Source organism: Pristis pectinata, chromosome 34 (assembly GCF_009764475.1).
Source record: "Pristis pectinata isolate sPriPec2 chromosome 34, sPriPec2.1.pri, whole genome shotgun sequence".
NCBI classification, from domain to species: domain Eukaryota; kingdom Metazoa; phylum Chordata; class Chondrichthyes; order Rhinopristiformes; family Pristidae; genus Pristis; species Pristis pectinata.
The window spans coordinates 9,936,683-9,949,138 of NC_067438.1; the positions used below are offsets into that span (position 1 = coordinate 9,936,683).

General features: G+C 47.6%; 1 protein-coding gene across 1 annotated transcript; it reads right to left on the minus strand.

Annotated features, from left to right (window-relative positions):
• Nucleotides 1-417: 417 nt before the first annotated feature.
• On the minus strand, nt 418-11,936 carry LOC127586104 (uncharacterized). Its single transcript, XM_052043935.1, has 5 exons — nt 11,724-11,936; nt 10,728-11,129; nt 10,166-10,312; nt 7,791-7,861; nt 418-1,283 (listed from the first exon to the last, which is right to left on the minus strand). Exons 1-5 carry the CDS (start codon nt 11,902-11,904, stop codon nt 1,155-1,157), a joined length of 930 nt encoding a protein of 309 aa, XP_051899895.1. The 5' UTR covers nt 11,905-11,936; the 3' UTR covers nt 418-1,154.
• Between the last annotated feature and the right edge of the window lie 520 nt (nt 11,937-12,456).

Consider the following 12,456-nt stretch of genomic DNA (forward strand, 5'->3'; position numbering starts at 1 on the left):
TTTCTTTTTGCAGTTTCTTATTATCGTCATTTCTTTTCTTGCAGACTGAGCTACTTCTTAAATAGCACCCTGAACTCATTGCCCAGAATTCTATCATGAATGTCACTTCTTTCAATAATGTGGTTCTTTGGATATGTCAACTTCTCCTTTGCTCTTTATCTCTCTCAAGCCATGTTCCGGCCTTGTTTCCACCCCCTGCTTTATCAGCAGTTTGCTGGAAATGTTATCATTTTCATTCTGTCGCAGCTTGTCTGTCTGCTTGCAACACCACAAGCTATACTAATATAGTTTAAGTTCATTTAAGTTTATGTAATTTATGCTTCTCATGTCTGTACTGTACTGTGCTGCTACTGCTTCATGGCAGTTATACCCTGGGTATGTGTGCCCATGACAATAAACTTGACCTTACATTTTAAACATAATTCTGTTCTAGCGCAGTCTTTGCATAAACATCACCTTCACTGACCATCATACTTTGCTTTTTTGACCTTACACTATTTTAATAGAGTTAACACACATTATATTTTGGTTGGTTTATTTTTTAAGCACCCATGTGCAATGAAATTTAACAACTTTTATAATGCAGCAATGATATTAGAACTAATGCACATCATAAACAAAATAAGCTTATACTCTGTAAAACATTTCACTGTTTAAGCCGTGTCCTGCATCAGGAACCTGCAGACAAAGGGCTCCGACATTTCTGAAAGTTGAGGGGCCTCCTCAGCTTTCCTGATCGCTCAAGGCTATGTCACCTGTCATTGTGGTCCACGGTGACCAGTGGTCCTTCCTTAGAACCGGAGAGGAGTTCTGATCGTTCTATGTGCTACAACACTCCCCATGAAGGGTGGTGTTCCTGTCACAGGATCCATTCCACCAAGGTCCTCATGTTTTCACAGCTTATAAAATCAAAGTTGCCGCAAGTACATGACATTTCTCCAGACCTGAAACTTCTGTTTCTTCCCCCACACATGCCGCCTGACCAGCTGAGTGTTTTCACCCCTTTCTGGTTTTATTCACCACCACCTTCAAGAAGGCTTGGTTGTCACATTTGTCACCTTCCAACATTTCTCCCCGATTGTCCGCCTTTCCCCGCCCGTACAGGGAGCCGATACAACCTCCAGTCAGCTGCCGCTAGCTCAGGCACTCCACTCTCACTGCACTTTCCGTGGAGCGGTGTAAATGACGTGTGCGTCAGGTCCGCATGTTGTTGTTGGGCTGTTATCCAGAGGAAACTGTAGAGTGGAGTATACGGTCTCATACTGCGAATTCTGTTCCTTGTTCTGTGCAGAACAGAGAAAGGACAATTTATGGTACGTAAGAGTAAAAAAGGTGGGAGAAAATATGTAGCAGGTCATTCAGTAGTTAAAAGAGGAGGGAATGGTGTCAGCTACTTTGTGGGGAAAGTCCTCTGACAAGCAAGAGAGAATTCATCTCAAGAGCAGGAGTAAACCTTTCAGCCTGTTCTGTCACTCAGTTGAATCTGCCCCACAATGGTGTTTGTTTTCTTTGTTCAGTCAGGCACAGAGAGTGGGCATCGCTGGAAGAGCCATTATTTTGCCTGTTCCTAACTTCCCCCGAGATAATGGCGGCAAACCTTCCTCTTGAGCAATGACGTCAGTGAGGTGAAGATGGATCTACAGTGCTTTCCAAAACTCAGACTGGGTCACGCTAAGTAGGGTAAACTCACATGTGAACTTGGAAATGATCTTGAGGTAGAAGTGAGGATTACTGGAGGCAAGTGCTTGGGAGATCCATCAAAGGTTCTTAGTAGTTGGGTGCTGCCTCTTAAAATAGTGAGTAAGGGTTATTTGGTACAAGAGGTATGGGACCTTGCTTACAGTTGGCCGAAACATCCACCCAAGTGATAAAACACATGAGAACATGAGAAAATAGGAGCAGGAGTAGGTCACTCAGTCCCTCAAACCTGCCCCACCCTTCAATATGGTTATGGCTGATCTCACAAGATCACAAGACAAGGGAGCAGAAGCAGGCCATTCGGCCCATCGAGTCTGCTCCAAGGAAAGGGAAATAGAAATGAGAAATGGGGAATGGGGGAAGAAAAAAAAACTATTCTAATCCCAATTTCTGGCCTTATCCCCATATCCCTTGATACCTTGACTATTTAGATATCTATCTATCTCCTCCTTGAACGCCCCCACTGATCTGGCCTCCACTGCTGTACGTGGCATGGAGTTCCACAAATTCACCACCCTCTGGCTAAAGAAATTTTTCCCCATCTCTGTTTTGAAACTGTACCCTCTAATCCTAAGATTGTGCCCTCTGGTCCTGGACTCACCCACCAAGGGAAACAGCCTAGCCACATTTACTCTGTCCTTTCCTATCAATATTTTAAATGTCGCTATGAGGTCCCCTCTCATTCTTCTGTACTCCAGTGAGTACAGTCCAAGAGCCGACAAACGCTCCTCATACGTAAGCCCTTTCATTCCTGGAATCATCCTTGTAAATCTCCTCTGAACCCTCTCCAACGTCAACACATCCTTCTTAAGATGTGGGGCCCAAAACTGCGCACAATATTCCAAATGAGGCCTCACTAGTGCCCCGTAGAGCCTCATCAACACTTCTTTACTTTTATACACTGTACCTCTCGAAATGAATGCCAACATAGCATTCGCTTTCTTTACCACCAATCCAACCTGGTGGTTAACCTTTAAGGTATCCTGCACGAGTACCCCCAAGTCCCTTTGTACTTCCATGCTTTGGATTTTCTCTCCTCCTAGATAATAATCTGCCCGCTTATTTCTGCTTCCAAGGTGTACAACTGCACATTTCTCTACATTGAATCTCATCTGCCATTTCCTTGCCCATTCTCCTAAACTGTCTAGGTCCCTCTGCAACCTTCCTATCTCTTCAATACTCCCTACTCCTCCCCCTATCTTGGTGTCATCCGCAAACTTAGCCACGAAACCATTTACTCCATCATCCAAATCGTTAATGTACAAGGTAAAAAGGAGCGGTCCCAACGCCGACCCCTGCGGCACACCACTAGTAACTGGTAACCAACCAGAATGAGATCCTTTTATTTCCACTCTTTGCTTCCTGTCAACCAGCCAATGCTCCACCCATTCTGTTATCCTACCCGTAATTCCATGACCTCTCATCTTATTAATCAGTCTCTTGTGAGGCACCTTATCAAAGGCCTTTTGAAAGTCTAAATACACAACATCTACCGCCTCTCCCTTATCCACCCTACCTGTGATTTCTTCAGAAAACTCCAATAGGTTGGTCAGGCAGGATCTTCCCTTCACAAAACCATGTTGGCTAGGACCTATCTTGCCTTGCGCCTCTAGGTATTCCGTAACCCCATCCTTGAGGATAGATTCCAATAACGTTCCCACCACTGACGTCAGACTAATAGGTCTGTAATTTCCTTTATGCTGCCTCCCATCTTTCTTATACAGCGGAACTACATTTTCGACCCTCCAGTCCTCCGGAACCACGCCGGAATCTATCGATTTCTGGAAAATTATCACCAGTGCCTCCACTATCTCTAAAGCCACCTCCTTCAGAACCCGGGGATGCACCTCATCCGGTCCGGGAGACTTATCAGTCTTTAGCCCATTTAGTTTTCCTAGCACCTTCTCCCTAGTAATCTTAACTGAACTCAATTCCATTTCGTGAGACTCCTGACTAACCGGCACATTGCTGATGTCCTCTACGGTGAAGACTGACGCAAAATATTCATTCAATTCCTCTGCCATCTCTCTGTTGTCCAATATAATAGCTCCTGCACAGTTATCAATTGGTCCTATATCAACCCGTGTCTCTCTTTTACACCTTATGTATTTAAAAAAACTCTTAGTATCCTTTTGAATGTTATTCGCCAACTTCCTTTCATAATTCATCTTTTCTTTCCTAATGACCTTCTTAGTTTCTCTCTGCAGGTTTTTAAAAGCTTCCCACTCTTCTGTTTTCCCACTAATTTTTGCTTCTTTGTACGCCGCCCCTTTTGCTTTTATTTTAGCCTTCAACTCTCTCGTTATCCACATTTGTGCCTTTTTTCCATTCAAAACCTTTTTTCTTGGAATATATCTATCCTGCAATTTCTTTATTTCCTGTAGAAATTCCTTCCATTTCTCCTCTGCCGTCCCTCCAGCCAGCTTACTCTTCCAATCAATTAGGGCCAACTCCTCTCTCATACCATTGTAATTTCTTTTGTTCCACTGAAATATCGACACACCAGTTATCAGCTTCTCCTTCTCAAACTTGAAACTGAAAATCATATTGTGATCACTGGTTCCCAGTGGTTCCTTTACCTTTAGTTCCCTAATCACCTCTGGTTCATTACACAGCACCCAATCCAAAACAGCCGGTCCCCTGGTGGGCTCTTCAACAAGTTGCTCTAGAAAAACGTCCCTTAGACATTCCACAAACTCCCTCTCCTGAGTACTACCGCCATTCTGGATTTCCCAGTCCACCTTCATGTTAAAATCCCCCATAATTATCTTCACATTGTCACTCTGGCATGCTTTTTCTATCTCAAACTGCAACTTATCGTCCACTTGCCGACTGCTATTAGGGGGCCTGTATATCACTGCTACTATTGTCCTTTTACCCTTGCTATTTCTTAGCTCCACCCACAAGGATTCCACCTCCTCTGACCCAATATCCTTCCTTTCTATTGATTTTATATCACTACTAACCATCATGGCCACACCTCCCCCTCTGCCTACCCGCCTATCCTTCCTATACACTGTGTACCCCTGGACATTCTGTGCTGGCCTCAACTCCCCAACAGTGCCAGTTCCCCATAACCCTCAATTCTGCAATGTTCCAAATATTTATCTGTCTCCACCTTAAATATATCTAATGGTCTGACTGCCACCTCCCTCAGGGGCAGAGAATTCCAGAGGTTCACCACGCTCTGAGAGAAGAGATTTCTATCCACCTACATTTTAAATGACCAACCCCCTTATTTTGTAGCCAAGTCCTCTTGTTCATGACTCTCCCACTAGTGGAAACAGAGTTTCTGGAAGTTCTGGTGTTAGGAAACATTTGAACCTTTGAAATAGTCTATCCTGGAGGGCCGTGGAGACTCAGTCATTGTGTTCATTAAAAAAAAAGACCAATGGATTATGGAAATCAGGGAATATGATGATAGCGCAGGAAAATAGCACTGACGTAAATCGTCCATGACCTTGACGAATAGTAGAGCAGGCTTGAAGGGTCAGATGGCCTATTGCTGTTCCTGTTTCTCATGTGATATGTTCTCTCTACATCCTCGCTATCAATGATCCCTGACTGTGATGGCTCAAAATGGAGAAGTAATATTCAATGAGAACCTCAAGTCTTTTAGTAAGGAGTAAACAGAGACTAGTGCAAACAGAGATAGGAGTACCTACTGCCCATCCTGTCAGTCACCTCTTGCCCTACCTGTGGGTCCCACATTGACTTTGTACCTCGGAGCCTGCAGAACCGGAATGGACACAGTTCACCCTCGAGTACAAGAGTGAACAAACACGGAAGCTTCAGTGACAGCATTTTATTGGACATCTTGCTGTCCAAGCTGCAGGATGTGAGAACAACAATCCTGCAAACATGGAGCTTTCACTTCTCACTCAATCTTCCTCTTTAGTTCATTGTGTCACATGTCACAGAGGAGGCCCAGTTACCCCACTGAGATCACCCTGCCTCTTTCAAAGAGCTACCCAATTATAACCTGATCTTCCAGTTATGTTTCACAGTCCTGTTTTCTTTTCCCTCTTCAATGAGATGAAAACTTCCCATTGGAAAGTTATGGTACTATCTGGTTGCACAACACAGGCAGATGGTGCACTCCTGATCTTAATGAAAAAAATCTTTGGCCTCTCTCCAATTCTTTTGACAATTATTTTAACTGTGTTCTTTAATTTCTGGAGCAAAAAGTCCCAACATCTGCAGCCTCTTGTGTCTTGTTTAGTCTCTGCTTTGTCTCCCTCTGGGCACAGTTCCATATTTGCTCCATCAAAGACTCTTATAGAACATGAAACAGTACAGCACAGGAACAGGCCCTTCGGCCCACTATGTCTGTGCTGAACATGATGTCAGATTAAACTGAGTCTCTTCTGCCTGCATATGATCCATATCCCTCCACTCCCTGCATGTTCATGTGTCTGTCCAATAGCCTCTTAAATGCCTCTATTGTATCTGCTTCCACCACCACCCCTGGCAGCCCATTCCAGGCACCCACCGCTCTCTGTGTAAAATACCTGCCCCGCACGTCTCCTTTAAACTTTCCCTCTCTCACCTTAAATGCATGTCCTCTGGTATTTGACATTTCTACCCTGGGAAAAAGGATGCTGACTGTCGACCCTATCTATGCCTCGCATAATTTTATAAACTTCTATCAGGTCTCCCCTCAGCCTCTGAAGCTCCAGAGAAAACAACCCAAGTTTATCCAACCTCTCCTTATAGCCCTCTAGTCCAGGCAGTATCCTGGTAAACCTCTTCTGTACCCTTTCCAAAGCCTCTACATCCTTCCTGTAATGGGACGACCAGAACTGTGTCCTCACCAAAGTTTTGATTTAGGCTATATATCTCCTCTCCCCCTAGTCCAAGGACAACAATCCCAACATCTCTGTAACTTCATAAGATAAGATAAGATTTCTTTATTAGTCACATGTACATCAAAACACACAGTGAAATGCATCTTTCTGTCGAGTGTTCGGGGGGCAGCTCGCAAGTGACTCCACACTTCGGGCGCCAACATAGCATGCCCACAACTTCCTAACCCACACGTCTTTGGAATGTGGGAGGAATATTGTTACTGGGAAGAAAGACTAATGCAAACAGAGATAGGAATACCCACTGCCCGTCCTGTCAATCACCTCTTGTCCCACCTGTGGGTCCCATGTTGACTTTGTACCTCAGATTGTGCAGGACTGGAATGGACACAGTTCACCCTCGAGTACAAGAGTGGACAAACAGGGAAGCTTCAGTGACAGCATCTTGTCCCATTACAGGAAGGATGGGGAGGCTTTGGAAAGGATACAGAAGAGGTTCACCAGGATGCTGCCTGGATTAGAGGGCATGTGCTATAAGGAGAGGTTGGATAAACTTGGGCTGTTTTCTCTGGAACGTCGGAGACTGAGGGGAGACCTGGTTTAGTGTGGGACAGTGGTGCAGCTGGTACAGCCACTGTCTCACAGCGCCAGAGACCCAGGTTCAATCCTGGCCCCTGGTGCTGTCTGTGTGGAGTTTGCACATTCTCCCTGTGACCAGGTGGGTTTCCCCAGGGTGCTCCGGTTTCCTCCCACATCCCAAAGACGTGTAGGTTGGTAGGTTAATTGGCTGCTGTAAATTGCTCCTGGTGTGTAGGTGAGTTGGTGGGGGGGGGGGAGGTGGGGGGGATGTTGACGAGAATAAAAACTGGGATCAATGTGGGATCAGTGTAAATGAGTGGTTGTTGGATGGCACGAACTCGATGGGCAGAAGGGCCTATTTCTGTGCTGTATCTCTCCATGATTCTATGACCAGCTCTAAATCAGACGTGCTCTGGGGTAGTTTTCACCTGATCTGTTGGATGGGAATCCCTTGGGAGCAGACAGAATGCAGTCACTAGAACGGCCCCCACACCCACCCCCACCAGCACAGCGCTTTATTGACCTCAGTGAAGAGTAGAGTCAGATAAACCAGAACTGCATCCAATACCTTTGACTTCCCGAAGCTAAATTCATCCCTTTGGACAACTAGGGCCGAGAATGAAGAAGTCACATTGGACACAATTCACAAAGCTGATTATATTTTCTTTGTCAGTGATCTGACCTCCCCCCAACCCACGGCCCCCTTACCTCATTCAAGTCCTCCCGTGAAACTCCATTAGACTGAACAATTCTTTCTGTGGTATCCAACCTATGACAACCTGATGTAAAATAGTTAGTCAGCAGCAGAATTTCTTACATTGTATTTGATATTGGTATTGGTTTATTATTGTCACTTGTACCGAGGTATGGTGAAAAGCTTGTCTTACAAACCGATCGTACAGATCAATTCATTACACAGTGCAGTTATATTGATTTAGTACAGAGTGCACTGAGGTAGTACAGGTAAGAACAATAACAGTACAGAGTAAAGTGTCAGAGCTACAGAGAAAGTGCAGTGCAATAAGGTGCAAGGTCACAACAAGGTAGATCGTGAGGTCATAGTCTATCTCATTGTTCAATAGTCTTATCACAGTGGGGTAGAAGCTGTCCTTAAGTCTGGTGGTACGTGCCCTCAGGCTCCTGTATCTTCTACCCGATGGAAGAGGAGAGAAGAGAGAATGTTCCAGGTGGGTGGGTCTTTGATTATGCTGGCTGCTTCACCAAGACAACGAGAGGTAAAGACAGAGTCCAAGGAGGGGAGGCTGGTGTCCGTGATACGCTGGGCTGTGTCCACAACTCTTTGCAGTTTCTTGCGGTCCTGTGCAGAGCAGTTGCTGTACCAAGCCGTGATACATCCAGACAGGATGCTTTCTATGGCGCATCAGTAAAAGCTGGTGAGAGTCAAAGGGGACAAACCAAACTTCTTTAGACTCCTGAGGAAGTAGAGGCGCTAGTGAGCTTTCTTGGCTGTGGGTTTGGTTCAGTTCAAAACAAGTTGGACAGAAAGTGTTATCTCAGTGGACAGGCACATAACAGCATGAACTGACAAAACAAAGTGTGGCAGATGCTGGACACTTGCATATGCAGTCTCTCTCCACAGGGTGGCCTGCGGGCTTTGCACTTCTTCCTTGAACGGATGGCCCAACCCCCCCCCCCCCCCCCCCACTTCACCACTTGGTCTCACTTAAACAACTTCTCCTTTAGCCCAACTCACTTCCTCCATGTGAAGGGTGTTGCTATGGAAACCCATATGGTCATATATGGGATGTGTAGTGGGCCGTAACTCAAATAACGATGAGTCGGAGTACAGGAAGGAGATAGAGAGCTTAGTGACATGGTGTCATGACAACTTTCCCTCAATGTCAGCAAAACAAAAGAGCAAGCCATTGACTTCAGGAAGGGGCGGTGCACATGTTCCTCTTTACATCAACGGTGCTGAGGTCAAGAGGGTTGAGAGCTTCAAGTTCCTTGGAATGAACATCACTAATATCCTGTCCTGGCCCAACCACCTAGATGCCACGGTCAAGAGAGCTCACCAGTGCCTCTACTTCCTCAGGAAGCTAAAGAAATTTGGCGTGTCCCCTTTGACCCTCACCAACTTTTATCGATGAACCACTGAAAGCACCGTATGTGGATGCATCACGGTTTGGTACGGCAACTGCTCTGCCCAGGACCGCAAGAAACTGCAGAGAGTTGTGGACACAGCCCAGCGAGTCACAGAAACCAGCCTCCTCTCCATACTTCTCGCTGCCTCGGTAAAGCAGCCGACATAATCAAAGACCCCTCCCACCCTGGACGTTCTCTCTTCTCGCCCCCTCCCATCGCGCAGAAGATACAAAAGCCTGAAAGCACATACCACCAGCCTCAAGGACAGCTTCTATCCCACTGTTATAAAACTATTGAATGGTTCCCCGGTACAATAAGATGGACTCTTGATCTCTCAATCTACCTCATTATGACCTTAACACCTTATTGTCTGCCCGCACTGTACTTTCTCTGTAGGTGTTACACCTTACTCTGCATTCTGTATTGTTTTACCCTGTTCTGCTTCAATGTACTGTGTAATTAATTGATCAGTACGATCGGTCTGCAAGACAAGTTTTCCACTGTCCTTCGGTACAAGTGACAATAATAAACCAATTCCAAATCCTTGTTTCGATCCCAGAGGCAAAGCCCCCACCATTTCCCCAGTACGTCGATGTCGGCAGTGAACGCTTCTGCTCCGGGACAGAACCTGAACATATATCCACTCCAAACCCGGAAGAAGGAATTCGGTGCAAACTCAGTGAAACCCTTTCCTCTATGAATGGATGGTGCCTCCGACATGTGAGCGCTGGCACATTGGTGGGACCTGGGATATCCCATAATTACACTCTGCCCCGGTCAGATACTTCTGCAGCCCCCCTTCCCCTCCCCTGCCCGCTCCACTGCGTGTTAACTCAGCGGATCAACGCAAGGCAGTGGGTCAAAGCGGTGCCGGCGGGACCCGCACTTCACCCTCAGTAGTGCAGGGGTGCGGTAAAGGTGTGACCTCGCCACGACTTGCCAACAGCCACTCAACTGTGTCAGACACGGTCACTTACCCCTATGTGTCCTGGTCCACAGCAGGGACAAGCAGACGGTGACGAGGATAATGACGAGGCAAATGGGTCCGACTGTAAGCATGGTGTGAGCTGATGGTCCGGTGTGGTGCGGTGTGGTGACGGGTGGGGAAGTGGGACCCGCACTCTCTGAAATAAAATTATTCTCATAAACACGACCGGAAGGTCCGCCAACGGGTAAATCACTAACGGTAAACCTCGCCGCTTGGGTGATGTGGTCGCGGATACATTTACCAGTTACCCTCCGTTAACTATGGAAAAATTAGGTAAATTCGGTTAAATAACCTGGACGGTGTGAAAACGGACAGCGCCGCGGACGCAAAACCAGCGCTTTCTCATCCAACGCCGCTCCCGAGATTCAGTGGCCCTCACTGCAACTTCGGGCTTATCATAGAACCGGCCCAAGGTTGGAGGTGGGCGAGGGGGTGGATTCTGACTGTTTTACCCTCTGTTTAATTGCCTCGTTTTATTAGCCCGATTACAGTTTGGAATTGTTAGTTTCATTCTCCCTTATCCCGTGTTTAAACGCTCCGTGAGTTCCTACCTGTCTCATTGTAGACCGTTAACGTCACGTTGTCTTGAACGGTGTTGTCCCCACCGCTGTAAACGGATATCACGTACACTCCGCTGTCACTGCGCCGTAAATCCCACAGTAACAAGGACCCATTGTCGGGGTAGAGGTGGACCCGTCCCGTGTGGGAAGGGGAGATAGCCAAGTGATCTGAGCAGTGATAACCGGGTCGGTCAGGGCGGCACTGTGATCGGGTCAGTTTCACAAACGGAGTTGTGTTGGGGTATAAATCCCACATCAATATTAGCGGAGAGTCGGGAGCGGGTGTGGAGTCGGGATCGGGTGCGGAGTAGGAGGCGGCGAGAAGAACAGACTGGTGAACGGTCCCGTTCACTTCTCTCTCACGGACGCTGACGGTGACACGGCTTCCAGAGGCTGCAACACAACAACAACCCATAAACAATCACACACGGTACGGGGACATCCCAGCTCTGGTAAGAGTGACCGTGAGGTCAGCCAGCAGCTGTGGGGAGATGACCCATGCGGCCGACGCTTCAACTGCTGGCCCCCGGACAACGCGACAATGACACAGGCTGTGGAAAGGGTCGGGGGGAGGGTTGGGTGGGAGCACTTGCTGCTCACTCAGGGAGTAGGTTTTAACTCTGCAGAGCCGGGACCTCCCTGGTCACAGCAGCGCGTCGTCGGCGGTGAAATGTTCCCGGGGTCGCGAAGGCACTGTTCAGACGCGAGTGTTTCCCCTATCCTGAAGGCAAAGGAAACAACACCCGGGCGATGGCGAACTCTGGCCACAACACCGGGCTACTCCTCGGCTTCGCCGAACACAGGCACCAGCCCGGTTTAGGTCTCCACCAATTTCACGAAAACCAACCTCCCCTCTATCGACTCAGTCTGCTCTTCCCTCTGCCTCGGTGAAGCAGCCAACATAATCGCAGACCCCACCCACCCCGGACATTCTCTCTTCTCCCCTCTCCCATCGGGCAGAAGATACAAAAGCTTGAGAGCACGTACCACCATCCTCAAGGAGAGCTTCTATCCCGCTGTGATAAGATTCTTGACCCGACCTCTTATCCGCTAAAGAAGGTCTCTGGATCTCTCCGTCTACCTGGTCATAGCCCTTGCACCTTGTTGTCTGCCTGCACCGCACTTTCTCTGTAACTGTAACACCACATTCTGCATTCTGTTGCTGCATTTCCCTTTGCACTACTTGGATGTACTGATGTATGCAATGATCTGTCTGGACAGCATGCATAACAAACGTTTTTCACTGTATCACTGTACATGTGACAATAATAAACCAATTACCTCGACAAATCCCGCCATCTCCACTGCCTCCTGCCGTTAATGCTCTGACACAGCAACATGTGTTTATTGGCAGGGGGGAAAAGCTTCATAGAAAATTGTTCTGGAGAAAAGCAGGACACGCATTTCAAGTGCAGGCAACGTTTTACATATTTGCAGTTAATACACTGGTGAATTGAGAGGTCTGGTTGTTGCTTGAAGAACTGCGCGGTTGCTCTGTCCTTCCCCGCACTGAGGAGGTTTGATGGCGTGGCATCGCGCCTTTCCCCAGAGGCCCTTCACACGGGCGGCATCCGGCACCGAAGTCCGGCGCCACGGGCCCCAGACCCCGGAGAGAGCGGGGGCAGGGAGCGGACATTCCTTCTGCTGGAAGCTCGCTCCTTACGGCTGGAGCTCAGGGTCCCACTTCCCGAACGTACGGTCCTGCCACACTCGTACTGTC

Excerpts from the sequence above, each read along its gene's own strand:
- LOC127586104 (XM_052043935.1), bottom strand. The coding sequence starts at position 11,904 with ATGCAGCAACAGAATGCAGAATGTGGTGTTACAGTTACAGAGAAAGTG. Across the intron at positions 11,130-11,723 it reads AGCTCTCCTTGAGGATGGTG|CCTCTGGAAGCCGTGTCACC; the intron begins GTACGTGCTCTC and ends GTTGTGTTGCAG. Across the intron at positions 1,284-7,790 it reads CACGGGAGGACTTGAATGAG|AACAAGGAACAGAATTCGCA; the intron begins GTAAGGGGGCCG and ends TGTTCTGCACAG.